Source organism: Prosopis cineraria, unplaced genomic scaffold (assembly GCF_029017545.1).
Source record: "Prosopis cineraria cultivar Desert tree isolate PC_DT_omini unplaced genomic scaffold, ASM2901754v1 PC1279, whole genome shotgun sequence".
NCBI classification, from domain to species: domain Eukaryota; kingdom Viridiplantae; phylum Streptophyta; class Magnoliopsida; order Fabales; family Fabaceae; genus Prosopis; species Prosopis cineraria.
Window position 1 is genome coordinate 1 of NW_026556604.1, and position 19,725 is coordinate 19,725.

At 33.1% G+C, this 19,725-nt stretch overlaps 2 protein-coding genes across 5 annotated transcripts; both read right to left on the reverse strand.

The window, feature by feature from the left end:
• Nucleotides 1–881: 881 nt before the first annotated feature.
• On the reverse strand, nt 882–5,005 carry LOC129299740 (protein DCL homolog, chloroplastic-like; the record flags this gene model as incomplete). Its single annotated transcript, XM_054938209.1, is given in 3 exon segments — nt 882–1,013; nt 3,475–3,589; nt 4,536–5,005. Coding segments are annotated over 3 exon segments (534 nt in total), but the record flags the coding sequence as incomplete, so codon positions are not given.
• Nucleotides 5,006–16,362: 11,357 nt separating this feature from the next.
• Nucleotides 16,363–19,423, reverse strand: LOC129299739 (probable CoA ligase CCL5). Of its 4 annotated transcripts, none has more exons than XM_054938207.1 (6): nt 18,109–19,423; nt 17,676–17,821; nt 17,366–17,433; nt 17,140–17,242; nt 16,729–16,906; nt 16,363–16,610 (listed from the first exon to the last, which is right to left on the reverse strand). In XM_054938207.1, exons 1-5 carry the CDS (start codon nt 19,298–19,300, stop codon nt 16,769–16,771), a joined length of 1,647 nt encoding a protein of 548 aa, XP_054794182.1. In that variant the 5' UTR covers nt 19,301–19,423; the 3' UTR covers nt 16,363–16,610; nt 16,729–16,768. The 4 variants fall into 4 exon arrangements, 3 of the variants coding, with proteins under 3 accessions (XP_054794182.1, XP_054794183.1, XP_054794181.1); XM_054938208.1 differs by having other exon boundaries at nt 16,729–16,875; nt 18,109–19,421; XM_054938206.1 differs by having other exon boundaries at nt 16,363–16,906; nt 18,109–19,422.
• Between the last annotated feature and the right edge of the window lie 302 nt (nt 19,424–19,725).

Sequence of the window (19,725 nt, forward strand, 5' to 3'; positions counted from 1 at the left end):
CAGACAGATCCAAAACCAACAATATTCAAGTCCCTCATGATATGAAGACAGTACGATGGATACTAGGAAACATTATAGAGTAGCTGCACTAATTAATTCCTAAGGCTTGCTGCCCAACCAAGACCTTAATATGAAGCTAAGCTCAACTAATTGCTAGTTTTGTTCTTCATATCACTGTATAATTCCTCGACACATGAGAAAGAAGCAATAAGAAAGATATTATTCTACCAGAAGAAGATTCAGGAGATACCGTATTTCTAGATTTTATTGGTGAGTAGAACAGAGGCAAGCACTCCAGCAGGCAGTGCCACCAATAGGAGGGGATATCATTTTCAACATACTAACGAGCGGTATCATAGAAATATATCTTTCTTGGCCTTTGGTCTAAACTGAGAAATAAAAGAATGCACTATCAACATATGAAGTACCATTCTAAGAGAAAGGAGAATTAGATACCCAACAAACTTGGTATCATTTCAGGTGGAAAATGTTCAGATTGTAAGGGGAAGAAACATGCATCTTGTGGTGTTAAATATAATTTGCAATTAAATCATTTCTTTCAGGAGGAAAAGCAATTCAAAAATTTTAATTCATATAAAGAAGCATTCTGATCCTGCAGATATTCATTTACGAGCAATACACATGATATTGTATGTTATTCTTAATGTACAGCAATAGCAAACTTAGGTAAAGAAATCAATAACATATACTACCACACCAAGTTGCATCGTGTTTCATCACATGTATATATATATAGAAGTAAACATATCTATACCTACAAGCAATTTTCTCAAGGTGAGGGGGTGTCTTTGCATACCTCACTTATGTGTAGCTCTGCCACCAACACTACCATGCTTTAAATGTTCTTGAATAAACCTTTCTTCTGCATGAGATGGGTACTTATTTCTAATGTACTCATAAAGGCACTTATAATAGGAGAAGTCAATCATGTCACCATCAGTTCTTACAACAAAAAGACACTTTGAGTAGTTAAACACGGGATGACGTCCGACCTGCACATGCAAAGTCATATATTTAGCAAAACTCTAGCAGGTAATTCACAAACAAGGAGAATTAAAAGACAAAGAATTAGCACCAAAAGCATGCTATCCCATCAGAATCACATATGTAAGTAGATATATAATATCAATAACTGCATTCTGTTTACTTATATTCAGTATTCACAGCAAATGAAATGAAAATAGGCCCGCAGAAAAACAAAAGCAAAGAAGATCCAACTAGTTAGAGATAGCATGCCTTGGATTTATGAAGTGAATATATACGCATCTTGAGTATTTTATAGGTAGGAACATATATTCTTAATCTCATGTCTTCTCATCACTTTTTTTACAACAAATGTGATTGGTGACCCAAAAAGGAGAAATGACTAGAGTCAACCACTTTTATGCTTTGTATCGCTATATAAATTCTTCTAGACACACAAGACAAAAGCAACAAGAAGGATCTCACTCTCTAGCAAAAAGAATTAGGAGATATAGTATTTCCAGATTTTATTCACATCAAGGCCACTCTTGCTCAGGAATAACAAATAAAAGATATGGGGAGATGAAATAGTTTATTGGGATGGAGGTTCCCTAGTCAAAGCAATGAATTTACATCCGTCAGAGGAAGTGCATGCTAGATCTCTTGAAAGAAATTGGCATGTTGGGGTATACAAAATATAGTAGATGATGAGAATGGAAAGGAAATTTAGTATGCTTGCATTATTTACTTTAAATCTTCCTGTATTTATCCTTCTTAATAATGTGTATTTCTATTCTTCTCAACTGTAACAGTAATTTTCTTTTGTTTAAGGGTTAAAGTGAAAGTTGAAATACTGGGTCAAGCTTCTAGCATTGACCCACCCTTCTCTACTATTGTACCAGTGAGAATGAGACCGCTTCTCAACTTAAATTCATTCTGTTGTTTTATTAACATTGCAGTGTTGCCGTTTAAATTGTTGCTTATTTTGTTTCAGATGGATTAACTGTAATTGAAGGTGGAGGGGATGACTCTACGAAGATTGCTCAATGTTGGCTAGTTCTGTAACTTTTTAAGACTTCAATTTTCATGCGGCTGGTTGTTTTTAGTAGATTCTTGTTGCTGTAATGGAGCTGGATTTTCATGTGGGTGGTTGCTTTGATTAGCATGCTATTGTTGTAATATTATGTGGCTGGTGTTAAAAGTGGTTCGGACTTTAATTTTCAAGTCATGTTGCTGGTTATAAATTTTAAATGTGATTCGAACTTGAATTTCATGTGGCTGTTATGAATATAATGTTCTTTGCTGTTATATTAAATGTGTGTTTGCTTTAAAGTTTGCCAAAAGAGAATTTGCCAAACTGACTTCAAAACAGTAAAAGAAGCCCCCACTTGCGTTTCCCAAACTGACTTTTTCATGGTTTTTATGTTTTGTGGATGAGCTTTAAAGGAGAAAAAAAAAAGTTTTTCTACCCAAACATCAGTTCAATGGAAGTTAATTTGCCAAAGAACTTTGGGGGTACCAAAAGAGGCATCCAACACCCCATAAATTGTTATTCCCTACTTCCCTTAGGTATTAGTCAAGCCTTTTCCACTTTAATGCAGCTGGAATTTCCATGTGGCTGTAAGTGTCAACTTGTGGTGATAATTGTTGGCATTTTACTGTGGGTTTTGATCTATGCCTCATCCATTTTCAAGTTTCAAAATTGCCTTCACTTTTTCAGGTATATATTCTATATTTCAGTTTTAACTTTTCAAGTTTCAGAATTGGCATCACCATGATTTAGGTATATGGTACACTATATTTCTTTTTTGGTTTCTCAACAAGTATATTTCTATTAGAAATAATCATGTTCAAAGCACTGTTAGGCAGTAAATGGGAGCACCTTCCTACAACAACTTGGGGTCGTTATATTGTGAGGGACTAACCCTTCCACTAGTTTCCAACCCCCTTATTCAAAGTCCTTCTTCTTTTTTTTCCCCCACTTGAAGGGGGCTGAATAACAGCTGGTCTGCCAGACCAGTCCACTAGCTTGTGGTGGACCAAGCCTGGCCATTGGGCTGGACCAGACCATGGACAAGCATGTCAAGCCTGATCATATTTCAGACCAGGCTTTGGGCTAGGGACTAACCCAGTCTTCACACACTTGTAAAACATACAATCTTCTAATATTAAGTCTACCAAGAAAAAAACTTCTAATGTTAAAAATAATTTGCAATTAAATCATTTCTTTCAGGAAGCAATTCAGAATTAGTTCACACAAAAGAAGCATTGTTGATCCTGCGGATATTCATTTACAACAAGTTCACATGATATTGTATGTTATTTTTAATATACAACAATTGCAACTCAGAAGTTGCATGGACAACATAATAAAGAAATCAATAGCATTATACCATCATGCCAACAACTTGTAGCATTACACTACCACGCCAACATGTTGCATTGTTGCCATGGCATCTAGATATGGATATAGAAGTAAGCAAATCATACCATAATTGATGCAAGACCGCATCCAATCTTATCATCATAATGTGGATGGTAAACAAGAAGTTTCTCTACCACAACTTTCTCATCCTCATCTGTCAATTGCTCTCCAACCATGTACCTAGTGTAGAAAATCAAAGACTTCAAGAAGATAGTTTTATAAGGTCAAATAAAGTAAAGTTGTAGAAGCTGTATCGGTCAATATTCCAAAGATGCAGCAACAAAGATGCAGCACATGTCAATGTGAGCAAATGATGGAGACGTAGAAATTATGACAGAAAATTTGTATACTATGTAGAGTCTCCCAGGCAGGCCAGCACTGTTTTCCGTGGTTATTATAGATCTCCATCTTAGTTATTTCCATGTGGCTGTAAGTGTCAATGTATGTTGACAATTGTTGGCATTTTGCCATGGCTTTGATGTATGCCTCTTCCATTTTTCAAGTTTCAGAATAGCCTCACTTTTTCTAGAAGAATTTACAGAATAACAATGCTTGTTTCAAAAGCAGGCAAGCACCATTTTTAGCAAATATTACAAGTACAAAGTCTCACTTGAAGAATCATGAATTTTCTCTTTCAGTCTTCAAATAGGCTTCAGGTTAGTTTAGCCACACAATAAGGTACACAAGAATTTTACCCTACAAATGTGAATAGATCTCCATCACACAATCAATAGTGCTCAGAGGCAAATGATATTCATACTATAATGTTTGTTTTCCTAACAAGGAGCCAATATAGTCTCATAAGGAATTCTCTAGAGGAGAATGTTAATTTTGGATCTTGCGTCTCTCTTCTCTCTCTAGAGTTTCTTGTTTCTGTTACCTGCATGGCTACTGCTTCCTTATACTAGGTATATTACGCAACAATGAGTGCCTATCATGATAATAGGTTTAGCTTTAGCATTATTCCAATTTCTCGTGCATTTAGTTTGATAACATATAACTCCTTTTGTTTGCATATATGGGTATTCGACAATGAACGTCGGAAAGTTAGAGGCAATACGACGAACAGTTGGAGAGCAACAAGAAGCGAGAAATTTCATATAATGAATTAGTGTCATGACCTGACCTTCCCGAGTGAAGGATATCCTTGGCTAGCCTAACGATTGGATCAATGTCGTTGACGATCTCCTTTGCCTTATCCTTCCATTCCTCATAATCAGGGTCATCCTGTAGCTTCGAGATTTGACCAGCATAGCTTGCTTCCTCACCTGTTTGTCCCGAAATCGGAATGGTGGGAACACTACAGAATAAGCGATGAGGCGTCACATTCACGGGGATTCGGGCCACAAAACGCCGCAAGTTTTGGAATTGAGAGCTATGAAGCAGAATGTCACGAAGTAGAGGGCCAGCCATTTCACATCTCGGGGTTGTACGATCCAGGCAAAAGGTGGTAATTGGGAGTGTGTTAGGGTTTGGTGGTTCTGATTTAGTGATTATGATGGCAAAATCAATGAAAGCTCCAGGTAGAGGGAGGAACTATGGCATTTTCAGTGATGACATTGACGCTGAAGATAATCGTGCTGGTTACTTGCGCAGTTAAACTAAACCGTTTTAGTGAAAGATTAGAGCGGCCAGTGACAAGCTGAGAATTTCAAAGTTACTTGTGATGAATTTGAATTTACATTCTAAATTTTAATAAAAAATATATTTTTTAATTATGTTAAAATTTAAAAAATAAATTTATAATTTACTTTAATATAATTATAAAATTGAGAGATTAAATTATAAATTTTTAAAGTTTTAACATTTGATATGTAAATTAAATTAATTGATCTTTTTAAAATTTTTTTATCATTTTGACAATTACAAATACAGTCTAAGGTTTCATTTATATCATTATATGTTCATCCTCTAGTATTTACATATAAAAATAATAATAATTAATTAATTTTTTTGGATTTATTTGTAACTCTTCATTTAATTTTTCACATTCTATTATGCTGTATAAAAAAATAAATGTATGATACTAAATAAAATATATGAAATAAATTTTTTGCAGAAAAAATTATAATTTAACTAAATTATTGAAAATGTTTTAATATACAATATTTTGAGTTGTATCTTTTTTTATCTTAGAAAATATGGGATATTTTTTTTTAAAGAGAAAAAACTAGAGATGTAACACCTGTTTACACTAATTTAACTCCTCTTATGTAAGATGTTATTATTAATGGCAATCTTATAAGTACTTCAAGTTTAGAAATATATTCGGTATTTTTAGTTAATATAATTGCATGTCTCAAAATTCAAATTTAAAATTTTAAAATAAGTTAATTCAATGCTTTCAATTAGTTATATTGAGTGGCCATCAATTTTTAAATTATATCTATTAATCTTCTATTTGCATAAAAAATATATCATTGTAGACAAGGATTAGCAAGTAGTGTAATTTGAAAATATTATATTTTTTAATTGTATCTGTTAGAATTTCATTTGCATGAAAAAATATAGAGTGGTAGAGAAGGGTTAGCAAGTGATGTAATTTGAAAATATTACATTTTTTAATTGTACCTATTAGGATTCCATTTACATTCAAAAATATATCATGGTAGAGTAGAACTGGTAATTTAGATGGGTTGAACTTATTTGGATCGAACTTAATTCAGACTGACTTATTTAGATTGAACTTAAAGTATCATATTTTAAAAAAAAACTCATATAGTCAAGCATGCTTCGAGCTTATTCGGACATACCTGGATATCCAAAACTTTTTAAAAATATTTTTTCCTTTATTTTTAAATTAATTTTAATTTTTAAATAATTCTATTAAGTATAAAATATTATTTTAATTTCAAAAGATTAAAATAAAAAATAATAACTTATCAACTTTGTACTTAAGTAACTCTGTTACTGTTTTGTTGTATTATATACTCCTTTACTGTTATGTACTCCTTTATTTGGAGAATAATTTATTCATGAATGTTTCCTTTATTTATACATTAATGTCTTATTTGTTTAAATATTACTTTTATTATGGTTATATATAAATATTTTATATATTTTAATTAACTTATATTATTTTAATTATGATTAAGTTGATTTCAATTCAGTCACGATAAGACCATTAATTTAAAATTATTATCCTAATTAGTTTAAAATTTTTAATAACCTTTGGGTAAAATGTACCTTTTGTTTTTAAATATATGAAAAAAAATAATCATCATTATATTATATAAAATAAATTCATTTAATAATGAGTAAGGTACCATTTTTTTGGAATTGTTTTTTTAACTTTTTATATTATTTAACCCCTATATATTAGGGTGTACATGCCCAAATTTTAACTTTAAAAATTTTTTCTTTAAAATTAATTATCTGATTTTATAAAAAAATAATATATTTTTTGATACACAAATAATGTATAGGACACAAATTTTAAATATTTTAACCATGTACATTATATTAATATAATATGAATAATAAATAAAAATTTATCTTTTAAAAAATAAAATTATGCACCATTGATAATAAAAAAACATGAATAAAATTAATATAAACATAAATATTTAAAATTTTATACAGTAATAATAATATTTTTTTATTATCAATGTCTCAACTATTCAAAAAATATAAAAAAATTATTATAAATAGTTATACAATAAAATATTTTTTTAGTTGAATGACATTTAAACCCTTATGAAAAAAATAACATAATTAATAATAGAGAATTTTGAAAAATAAAATTAAAAGTTATGAGAGTTAACTTAAACTTTTAAATATGAGGAGGTTATATGCAACTGTCTCAAAGTTCAGAAAAGTTTTATGCATTTTAGCCTAAAATTAAAGAAGTAAATTAAAACTTTATATAAAGTTAGAGGATAAAAATATATTTTAGCCAAAAATTTATTTAAAATATATATTTATAGTAGAATGAGAATAACCGAATCAGGCTTCATCGTTTTTCAAGAGTTTTGAATTTTATCTTTTCACATAAATAATTTAATATTAGTAACTATAATTAAATATATTTTTCCCCTTTCCTCCCGAAAGAAAATTTTATTTGTATCCCCTTAAAATTTTAAATATATGTGTATTTGAAAATATAAATTTGTTAGATATTAATTATAAAAATAAATTGTATAAAATTTACAAAATATAGTTACATAGTTGCACGGGTGTCAAGAAAGGATCATGTTATATTCAAATATTATTTTCAATAAATTCATATGATTAAAAAAAAAAGGAAAACATGTAGCATCATAAAATATTTTTACCAATAATATGTGTATATTAACAAATCAATCAATGAGATATTTAAAGGAAGATTGGGAGAATATGATATTTAATTAGATGGAGGGATATATATTTTAAAATTTATTAAGGTTTACTTGATGAAATTTTAAAAATTGTATTTACAGAGAAAAAATTAATTCATTGTTGAATTAATTAGTGAATCAAAATTTATCATTCTCAAAGAGTTTTAATTTTTATCTTGTTGCATAAATAATTTCAATAACCACACTTTTTAATATACTTTCCCCTTTTTTCCTCCAAAAGAAAATTCTATTTGTATCCCCTTAAAATGTTAAATATATGTATGTTTACAAATACATGGACATCGATCATAAAAATAAATGGTATAACCTTCAAAATTTAATTTTAATAACAAATTTATAATGTATCAAATTCTGCTATCTTGGGAGAGTATGATATTTAGATGAAGGAATATATCTTTTTATATTTATCAAGGGTTAGTTGATGGAATTTTAAAAACTGAATAAATCTTGGTGAATAATAAATTTTGTTTATTATCCTACTTCACTTGTTCATTGTTAGACCTTCACTTAATAATCGATGAAGTAAAGCAATTAACAATATTCCACAAGTAAATGAATAAGTGAAGTAGAGTAGTTCTGACATTAATTTAAATGAGGGTAATTTTATCATTTTTCTTAAAAATTTAATATCAAAACAATACTCCTAACTGTAGTGAAATTTTAAAATTTTAAGGGTTTTAAATTTAAATAAGTATGGTCCAAGGATCATTATTGAAATTCTCCCTTTTTAAAACCTTGTATTTGAGACAAATTTATATTATGACTTATGTGATAGAATAAGAAGCTTATCATCATGAACAAATAAAAATATGTGAGAAATGCTTAGCCAGAGGTTTCTAAATATTAGAAATTGTCATTCTCTTAAAGGCAAAGAAAAAAAAAAAGAGGGAAAAATTGTCATTCCCTATTTAAATCATCAAGGTGGTTTCCTGCGATGGCGGTGGCCTACGGCTGTGTCATGAACGCCGATTATTCTGAATGTTATCTTATGGTAAATGAGGCTGAAGGACAACGAGCGCGTGATGATCGGATACGCAATGGGTTTCTGATTTTCAACCATGGGCATTTTCGGTCAATTGACATAACTAGCGTCTTCCCCGTGCGATGCACGGGCCAGAGATCATTTAATTATATTAGTTTATCTATATTTGTAAAGTTACTTTCTTTTAAAATAAATTATGGTAGAACATTGTTGTTACATGCTATGTAATTAAAATTAACATTAATGTGCTATTTATTTATTTTTTTTAAACAAAGTGTGATCTTTAGTTGAATTATATTAATTTGCCACTAATTGAACAAATAATAAATATGAATGACATAATCACAATTAATTTTGTTGGAGTACAGTCCATAGACAAAAGTTTAAGCAAATAATTAGTGTAAAGTATCACACCAAAAAAAAAACTACAATCCATTTGCAATGTTCTCAAATATCCCCTGAAATACAATATTGAACAATCTTGAAGACGTTTTATTACTTTTGCCATGGATTAGTATCTTTAAGCCTTTTGTGTGTAAATTTATTTTCATCTAATCCAATTAATTACATGTATGGATATACTTATAATGATTAATGCCTTATTTTATTAGTAAAGTATCAAGTGAGTTATTCAATATCAAGGTCAAAGTCTTCTTCTCAACCAAAAAAAAAAAAAGAAAATCTAATAAGCTAACAGGTGTAAAAAATAATATAAATGTTTAATATAACTTTCATATAAAATTTTTATCTAACATTAAGCTCTCAAAGATGTGAGTAAAGCTTGTATCCTTAATAATTGCTAGCTTCTATTATCCAGCGTGTCTGGTCAATTGTACAAGAGAAAATCATACTTAATTTTATCCAAGGTCAGCTGTTTTTTAAAAAGAGAAAAGAAAGACAATCAAGTAATTAATGCTGCCAATAGTTGAGCATAAATCCACTTGGTTACGATAATTAATGCCACAAGTAGTTGAGTATAAATTCATTTGGATTACGACAATTTATTACGGTCAATAATTAAACACCAGATTTGTTAACAGTGTTTATTACACCCAACTCTGAAAAGGTGAGGTTTTGCACAAAATAAGAGTCAATGAACTTATTGAACAGGAACAATATGTGAAATTTAAACCCCTTATTGTTTCACTGAGCTAATTTACTTCTTTCAGAGTACTACATACAGAATATGATCGGGCTACTATGCTAATGTCCAGTCACAATTTCATCCAAAATAAACTTGTCGTTTGCTTTTCTATCTCCTGAATGACATATCGGGACCATTAAAAATTAACTCCTCAACAGTGGGAAATATCAATACAATGTTTATCAGATTATTAATAAGTTAAAACCTCACCAAGTGAAGTATAGGAATAGCAGTCAAAGTTCCAAATCTTCCATTGGTGCGACCAACAATTTCATGAACCTAGCTTCTAAGCTTCTAATCTGGAAAAATGCCAAAAATGAATCCAATTCATGATCCAAAAGAGAACTAAAATCACAGATCATGCAAAGATAAGTTGAAACTTGACACATAGGATAATGAGCTTCCATAGAAATACTATCTCAATCAAAGCAAAAGAAATGGTAAAAATGGTAGAAGGACCTGCCATCAATAGAATGCAATATTCCCAAGGAAAGTTCTCTGACATCAACCAAACTGCAAAAAAATTTCTTTGCCTCACTCATTTCCTTTCTCTAACTCTGTTTCCCCTCTACCAAAGGGTACCTTGATGTAATAGAGTATACCAGAAGAACCCTCTTAAAAATAATTTGTTTCTTTCATTATAAAGCTACCAAATGGTTGCAATTCAGTTCTAGAATGCCTTGAGTGATTTTTTTCTTGTTACATCAAGAGGGTTTGAACCCTTAATGACTACTAAACCCCCATCATATTTTTACCTTGCCACTATGTTAATTATATTATATAAACCGACAAAAGATAGAATCACAATCATTTCAGTATTCAAGTATGGACTTATTTTCAGTGTTTTTAGCTTTGTGCAAAATTCCAATAAGAAATGTAAGTGATATGCATAAAAAAAATGTAAGGTTGATTTTATTGAATAAAAATTTACGGGCACATACTACAGCAGCTAGAGTCAATCTCCCCTAATCCTCAACCCCTTCAAGAAAATAGAGTATTGAGAACAGTTAAGTTTCAAATCATGATAATACTCGAGTCAGACCTTTTCATCTGCACAGTCTAACAATTCACAAGAATCTCTACACGAACCCTCAGTTGTATATATTTATGAAGTTACACAGATAAGTATAACCAAGGTTATGCAGTTTAAGATGAAAATAACATTAACACTACACTCATGTCATAACATGATTGTAGTTCAACCCACATTCTTTTACTTGACTTGTAGCTTCATCAATTTCAATTATTCTCAACTTCACATCCAAATTCATCCAACTGCTATGTGTATTATGTGAGTTGGCTATTTGTATTCATCCAAATTCATTCACCAAAAAATTTTAAATTGGTAAAAAAAGAACCCAGCATTTAATACTCTAATTTCTCCACTCTATTAGTAATTAGATCATACGAGAATCACTTTGGTTATTGGCACAACAGAATAAAAACCATTTTAAACAAAAGTATTTGCCTTTCCTCAGCCTCTTGTTTTCTCGATTGACTTGGATTTACTCTAGATATTAATATGTGACCAATCTAGTTAAAAAAAACCATGTAACCCAAGATTATACCATTCCATGGATCAATCATAAGTTCAAGGTGAAAAATGTGAGTAGATTATGGCTAATTCTGTGCATTAATTATAATCTTTGTTGTTGTCTTTGAACCACTCAACAAACATGCAATTATAATGAAATAACTACAATTATTGTCTCCAAAAATGTTTGTTCCATCATCAATCAAAACCTGACATGACATTAAGGGTCTCACTTATGTCATAAAACACAACAATTCTCAAAATTATGAAAAAAGAACTCAGATATAATGGCAAATATAAACAAAAACAAACTGATAGAATCTGATTTCTAGAGGTGAATTAGAAGTTCTATTGAAGAAAGTAATGCTAGAATATGGAAACATTTGTAGCTCCAATAGAATAAGAGAAAATAATCTACTAGTAAAGGTCGTGCAAGAACCTCACTCTTCCAGATCTAACAGCCAAGGAGAACCTCCAAAACACAATAAACATAAAAAATGCTTGTCTACGACCTCCATAGATACTGCCCTATTCATAATGGAGAAATAAACAATTAAGTAAATGAAAAGATACTTCTAGGACTCCTAAAAAGTAGGGAAGTGGTGTGAGCAAACTTAGTGCATGGGTAAAACTCATAAAACTCCTTCACCACCAACCCCTGCTTGCTTACTATCCACTTTCTCCATATTCAGTCACATGGTGCTACATCAAAGACTTTACACGAACCCGAAAATAGATGGAGGAAAGCTTATCCAAATTTGAATTGAGCACCGCAATAAGATGACTGGATGATGAAGATTCATGGCCACGCTGGGAATGAAGACTGGAGAGGCAAAGAACGTTAATGGAAAACTATAGAGGCAGGAAATGGAGAATTTCTTCCAAATCCTAAGAATAGCGTCGATGATTGGCAGTGGAGATCCAGGGCAAGGCGGAAAGAGCGAGACCCCGAGATAAGATGGTCACAGCGGTAGCGACAGGGATGACGAGGACGAGGACGAGGACGAATGAGGGGCAGTTGAGGCGGTCCGTTCTGCGAACTTGAAAAATTCTCGGATTAGAATTAGAATTAGAATGAATGGTCAAGACTTCAACACAACTTCAAGAAACCACCATCAGAACTTCCAATAATAACAATCAACCATGACGATACTATGGAGAATCACGGCTGCCGATTGAAATCTCCGACATTGAAAGCTAACTTCAACTAAAGGTGAAAAAAAACCAAACAAACACCACCCAGTAGAGCAACAGGAGCGATCGAAAAACCCTTTTGAGCCCAGCAAGTGGAAAAAACTAGCAAACTCACGCTTAAATGGCACGCACCGCCAACCCCACCCACGAAGAGTTCAAATACGATGAGATCCCACCAATTTACCCCACCGCCAACCCCAGCTGCTTCAAAAAACTCCTCATGTGGCAACGAAATGTAATGAAACGGGCAAAAGGGCAGCTCACGTGGGGTCATACTGTTCATGCACTGTGCACCGGAAGATCCCAAATTTATATTAAGTATAGATAGATTGGTGAAATGAAATCCCGCCAGTTGACCCACCAACCTTCTCATTTAATCTGTCCCGTCTACGCAAGACTGTCCGACCCTTTCTCCATCTTTTTCTGTGTTATAGTAGTTACATTACGAATAAAATATATAATATTGATTGTGATGAAGAAAAAACAAACAACAGGGCCACCAAATATTATAAGAATATTAATACTATAATATTTGAATCTCTATCTCTCACATCATAATATTATTGTAATTATAATAGTATAATAGATGGAGGCTGGAACACATGACTTGGAACACGCAGTTAACGAAGACAATAGATGGAGTTCTGACCACAAAAAAAAAAAAAGGCCACAGATAAAGCACTGTTCATTTACTGTAGAGATGGCGATCCCGCATTAATAAAGGTAATAGATATTTAAATTACAACTGAGGGCCCGCAACATATTAACCATTTTTTTATAATTCTGTAAGACATATGCTTAATTTCCCCCAAAATACGTTAACTATCTTTTTATTTTACCTAAAATTCGTAAATATCTTTAGCTGGCCATTACTATTAGACATGGCTGAACCAATGTATAACCTTTTAAAATCTTAAAATTTAACTTAATCATTTTGGATAATTAGTATTATCTCTTATTTTGTTGAGATTCTATTTTTAATACAAAATAACATATCATATCTTTTGGAGATATCAATTAAGTTAGATATAAGGAAAAGTCTATAAATACCCCATCCCTTTTCATTTGTAACCATCATTTAGTTACTCTAAGCACACAAGTTTTCTCAAACTCTATTTCAAGATGTTTAACGGATTTTTGTATTTTGAACACGTGCGTCGATTTGGTTTACAAGGGAGATCTCCAAGTGGTTTAATTTTAAACAATGTCGATTCTATCAAAAAGAGTTCTTCAAAAAGTTTAACTTCAAAAGATGTCAACTCTATTGAAAAGGATTCTTCAAAAGGTTTAACTTCATTAGAATCTCATTCTGTTGGGAATCCTTCATGGCCACCGCCCAAGAATGATTATTCTGCAAATATAAGTAAATAAGATGATTATTCCATCGACATTGAGATAAATAGTCGTTGAGCAGCCTTTATGATTTTCTGCCTTTAGAATTAGGATTCTATAGGTTTTTGTTAGTTTATATCTCTTCATGTAGATCAGTTATTCATCGTAATCTAAAGATATTTATTTGCAATGCTAGTACCTTATTTGAGAATAAGCGTTCGTGCATGTGGCAATATATTTCTTTTATATAAATGATCCTTTTGCTTGTTTCCACAATCATCTCAAAGTTTTATTGTCTTGTTTTCCAAATCCTAAACGACATAAAATTTCATCCAATTAATATTTATGATATATATACACACTCATGCATATGCCAATGAAATTTGAAAAGTTTCTTTTTTTGGTCATATCCTGTTTGAAAAGTTTATAAATAGCCCAAAAAGCTCCAAGCAATTTGTTTCAATACAAATTCTATAAAACCCAATCCAGTGAGGAATTTACCTTTTCGATCTAATTTTGCAAGCATGCAACCCCATGTATCGATCAATTCAACATCTCTATTATCAATAGTTATCTAAAGATACCATTTAAGTTTACTGGTTAATTAATTTTTAATTGATAAAAATATAATGGGTCAAAATAATAAGTATATTCCTATATTTTATATAAGAAGATTTCAAGCTTCACAAGGAGATATAATGGTTTTGATAGGAGAGGATTCAGTTGATGATTAAACAAACTTTTTAACCAGAAAATCTTATTTTAAAGAATTTTTTTTAATATTTTCCATAAAATGATTAGGGGGTGGGAGAGGAAAGAAGCATTATTCATTCGACTAAAAGTTCCCGGAATGTGACTTAAGAATTTAAGTAAAATTTATTGTGAATTTACCCTTTGTCTGATGAATTTATATATTGCTTCTTGTGAATTTAAGGACATTTTTTGTTTTTTGTGAATTTTAGAAAGGCCAATGGATTTATGAAAAATCATAAGTGGTTCTCCCTAAATTTACAAGTGCAATATATGAATGTTTAGAAAACCAACTGGATGTTAAACCTGAAAAGTAAGGCATAGAAACTGTGACATAATAATTAAATAACAATAATAAACACACATATAAACTTATAAATTATAAATTAATAATTTTATAATTCACCAGATGTGGTTAACAAATTAAATAATTACATATGCTCAATTTTTCTTGGAGATGCTATAGAATATCTTAGTTCAGAATCAATTGCTTTGTGCTCTTACCATAATGATTCCTTTGATCAATCGCATACTAAAGAGTTCCTTAATAGCATTGATGGTTCAAGTCTTCCCCCTCACAGACTAATTTTAAAAGTTGGGATGCCTATAATGCTTATTAGAAATGTTGACTAATTTTAATTGCACTCAATTGATTATTGAGCATTTGGATGATCGCATCATTGAAGGAAGGGTGTTGAACGGATCAACTGTGGGTGACAAAGCTTGGATTCACAAGATCAATATGACTTCTTCGAAGTCATGCTTGCCATTTAGATTGAAAAAGAGACAATTCCATGTTGGATTATATCTTTTGCCATGACCATCAATAAAAATCAAGGTTAATTATTAGATTATGTTGGATTATTTTTATCCACTCTACTTTTTACTCATGAACAATTTTATGTTGCCTTATCCAGAGTTAAAAATAAGGTTGAATTAAAAATTTTCATCCATGACTTTGAAAATCAACCACTAACTACTACTAAAAATGTTTTCTGCAAAACTTTGATAACATTACAGGTTAATTATAATTTTTTTTTCCCACCTGGCTGCGCCCCACTTTTTGGGGATGATAGGATGACATTGTCTTAAGTTAATGTCTTGTCTTTAGCTTATTTGTGTATCTTACTTTCTCAAGCTCCTGCTTGCCATTTCATGGGAAAAAAGATAATATTTTTTTTCATGTTTATTCTCAATTTGCCGTGAAAGATAGTATTTCATTTATTATGAGTTTGCCTATTTTCACAAGTACATCATTTTGTCCTTTCAGGTGAATGAAGCACATATTTAAACACGTGACTTATCACAAGCATGCCCATAGCTATAACTGCAATTATAAAGAAGCTTGAGCCCTCTTTTTGTTGGCATTGCAAATGATGCCCAACTTGTACCCGAAAAGCAACACTCAATGGAGGCAACTGCACTGTGCTAAATGTTTAGGGGAAAATACTCCTATGTAAGACCCTCTCTCATATAATGTCACTCTTAAAATTTGTTTTGGAGCGCATGATAATGTATTATCCACTTTTTACATCTTGAAGTTTTATTACCAAGTCAATTCGACCAAGTTGCAGCACGGTTATTAACTCACTTTGTACATGAATTGATGCAGCATCTGGACGGGGTTTGCATCATACTTAGTGCTATCCAACTTTTTGGTTGTAATTGTAAAAATCAAAATCCTTAAATACTTCCATTTCATTTCAACACTGAACATATCATTCTAATTTCTTAGGAAGATGACTTTTTGTCGACTCATTATGAGGTCGAACTCCAGAGACTATAACATCACTAGAAAATCATCCTCCCTTTCAGTCATGCATTTTTTCTGAAAGACGACCCAAAATAACAAAGTCTGAGCTTACCACTCTACAAGGATTTAAATCTCACCTCCTATAGTCTGCCATTTTATCTTAGTTGTCAAATGACTGCATGAAACCATTTCAAAACAAAATTTGTAAACGAAGAAAAACAAGGTGCACGGGGCAAAAAACTAGTTATACAAAAAGCATGACCAGTAAAACAGAGAGCCAGCTAGGAAATCACCATATACGATCAACATCGAAAGCTCCAGAGGCCTCAAAGTTTAGATGTGGCGAGCTTGATGAGATCCTTCCTGATGATTTTTCCTGATGCGTTCTTTGGTATTGAAGAAATAAATGCCACTCTTCGAATTCTTTTGTATGGAGCAGCCTTTTTCAACCAGCCACATCAACTTGTTACGCTACTGATTCTCATGGCAAGTATTATTACATTCTTGCTTCATTTTCCCGCATGAGAAATGGACCCACATTCATGATTATTTTCATTCATTTTGCTTATCATTATACCATCACTTATCTTGGAGGCAGTTAAGCTGAATGTTAAGAGTTAAGACCAAATTCGATAACCTACAAACTATATTTGTCCGTTTGCATATAAATAAATATTACTATAAAGAAGAATTCGGAGGCTCACCTGTGCTGCCACAAAATCCATGATTTCCTTTTCAGATACATGACTTCCACTTTTCCTCACTACGTATGCCATTGGATACTGCCCAGCCTCCTTATCTGGGAACCTGAAAATATAAAGCGTATGATAGAATAAAGCAAGCCCAAATCACTATATTTGTTCTGATTGATTTTCTTTTCTTTTGTTTTTCAAAAAATAACAGTTCTCTTGGATTGGGAGATAGAGTTACGGTATGACAGCTGCATCTGAAATTGCAGGATGAGTAAGCAACAAGGCTTCTAGTTCTGCTGGGGGGACCTAATACAAGAATAATTGAAACAACATTAAGAGACCATGTCCATTCTAGATATCGAAGGCAAGAGTAATTCCTATATCTAAACGACTATACCGATCAGACTAGAAATGAACCGAACCAAGAAGTTGGTTTGAGTGAAATTTGGGTTTTAGCAGCCATAAGAGATTACTTTTCACCTCCCTCGATTTCAACTGTGGCTTGTAGTTTAAAAAAATAATGAAATTGTATGAATTTTGACGGGTACCTGATATCCCTTGTATTTAATAAGCTCTTTCAACCTATCAACAACGAAAATATATCCGTCGCCATCAATGTAGCAAATATCCCCAGTCCTCAACCATCCCTCTGAATCAAGGGTTGAGGTGGTTGCTTCCTCATTACTGAAATAACCTGCCATCAAGACGCCCTCACTGTCACAAATTTAACATTACAACATTACAACTCCCACTTAATCCACTATTCCTGTCTCGCTATTCAAAAAATTGATAACTTTCGTCAATCAACGATATTATTATGTTACAGAATATTGACTAGAGATCCAAGTCTATGAAAAATATGATTTAAAAAATAAATAAAAGACCAACGATTCCATTCACGTGAGACCAAAAAAATAAAATAAGAAGTATGTCAGTTCTTTAAAACTTACTTATAATCATAATAATAAAATAACGGCGCACCTTTCATGATAGTGGGCCCTCTGAGCCAGAGCTCACCGGTCCGATTAGCCGGCAAAGCCTTTCCAGTTTCAGGATCAACGACCTTGGCCTGCATGCCCGGTGACAACAGCCCCGCCGTACCGTACCTCCGACTCTCCTCGAGTGAGTCCGTGGATACCCCGACTCCCGTGGATTCGGTCAACCCGTAACCCTGGAGAATTGTGACGTTCGGGAACTTGTCCACAAAGCCCTCTATCACCCCCTTGCTCAGTGGAGCCCCACCCGACACCACCGAATGCAGTGACCCCAAGTCGTACTTCGCCTTTATCGCATCCGCCCCATTTATCATCGCCACCAATATAGGCGGCACTAGCGGCAGGTACGTCACACGGTACTGCTGGATCGCCCATAGCATATCGTCCATGTCGTACTTGGACAGCACCACTGTCGTCGATCCTGCAGCCAGAAGGCCAGTTACGAACACCACCAGACCGTATATATGGAACATAGGGACAATGCATATGAAAGTCTCCTCCTTATCCATATTGAGTCGACTCGAAAATATCTGGACCATTGCCATTAGATTCCGGTGCGTCGAGACCACGCCTTTACTTGGACCCGTGGTACCAGACGAATACAGTAAAGTCGCAGTATCATCTTGGTAAACTCGATCCCTGACTTGGCTAGCACGGGGCTCCGTCTTCATCATCTCGCCCAGCGTGGTCACGATTTTAGGCTCTGTGATGGGGGCGCCTTCGTCTTCCTCCATGAGAACGATCGGTACATTTGAAATTGCGGTGATTTTGGCTAGTAGGGGCCGAATCGTGAAGGCAAGGGAAGGCTTGGAATCGGAGATTTTCTTGGAGATTTCGCGGGTGGTGATGATAGCCCCAAGGGACATGACAGCGAGACAGACGACGGGAAAGTAAATGGAATTGGGGGAAAGAAGGAGGACGACGTGGCCCTTTCGAATACCGATGTCAGAGAGAGAGGTGGCGACGGCATCGACAGCCTGCCAGAGTTGGTGGAAGGTGAAGTGGCGGCCAGTGGCGGCGTCGATGAAACCAAGCTTGCCGTGGTGGGCGCGGGAGGAGATGAAAGCGGTGACGTCGAGTGAGTACTTTTGAGGAAGCGGCAGTGGCTTCCGTTTATTGTAGAAGATGGAGTTGGATTTGCAGAATCCACTTCTTGCATCAATTTCAGTTCCCTCCATCTCGCGATCTCACACAAACACTTCGCTGCTGGCCTGTATTTTATAGAGTTACTAACACTGTGTATTACTATTAGCGTTTGTCTGGCGCTGCAAGAGCACTAGACAAGCCCCCCGCCCCAGCCACAACTAGTTTCTGCACCGTCCACTTTTGTTGGTCCAACTGTGTAGCAACACGTGGAACGGCTAAATCAGTTTACCTCTTTACTTCGCTTTACGCCGAAATTCCCTCGCTTGTAAAATGTCCGAAATGCCAATTATCGCTTTTTTTTTTTTTTAAATTCAAGAAGATATCAATAATCAATCAAGGTTCTAGGCAATGTTTTTATAATCGAATTGAATATTAAATCAAAAAATTCAACAATTTACAACTCACATGATTAAATCGAATTAAACCAATAGTCAAACTAATAATATAATAATTAAAT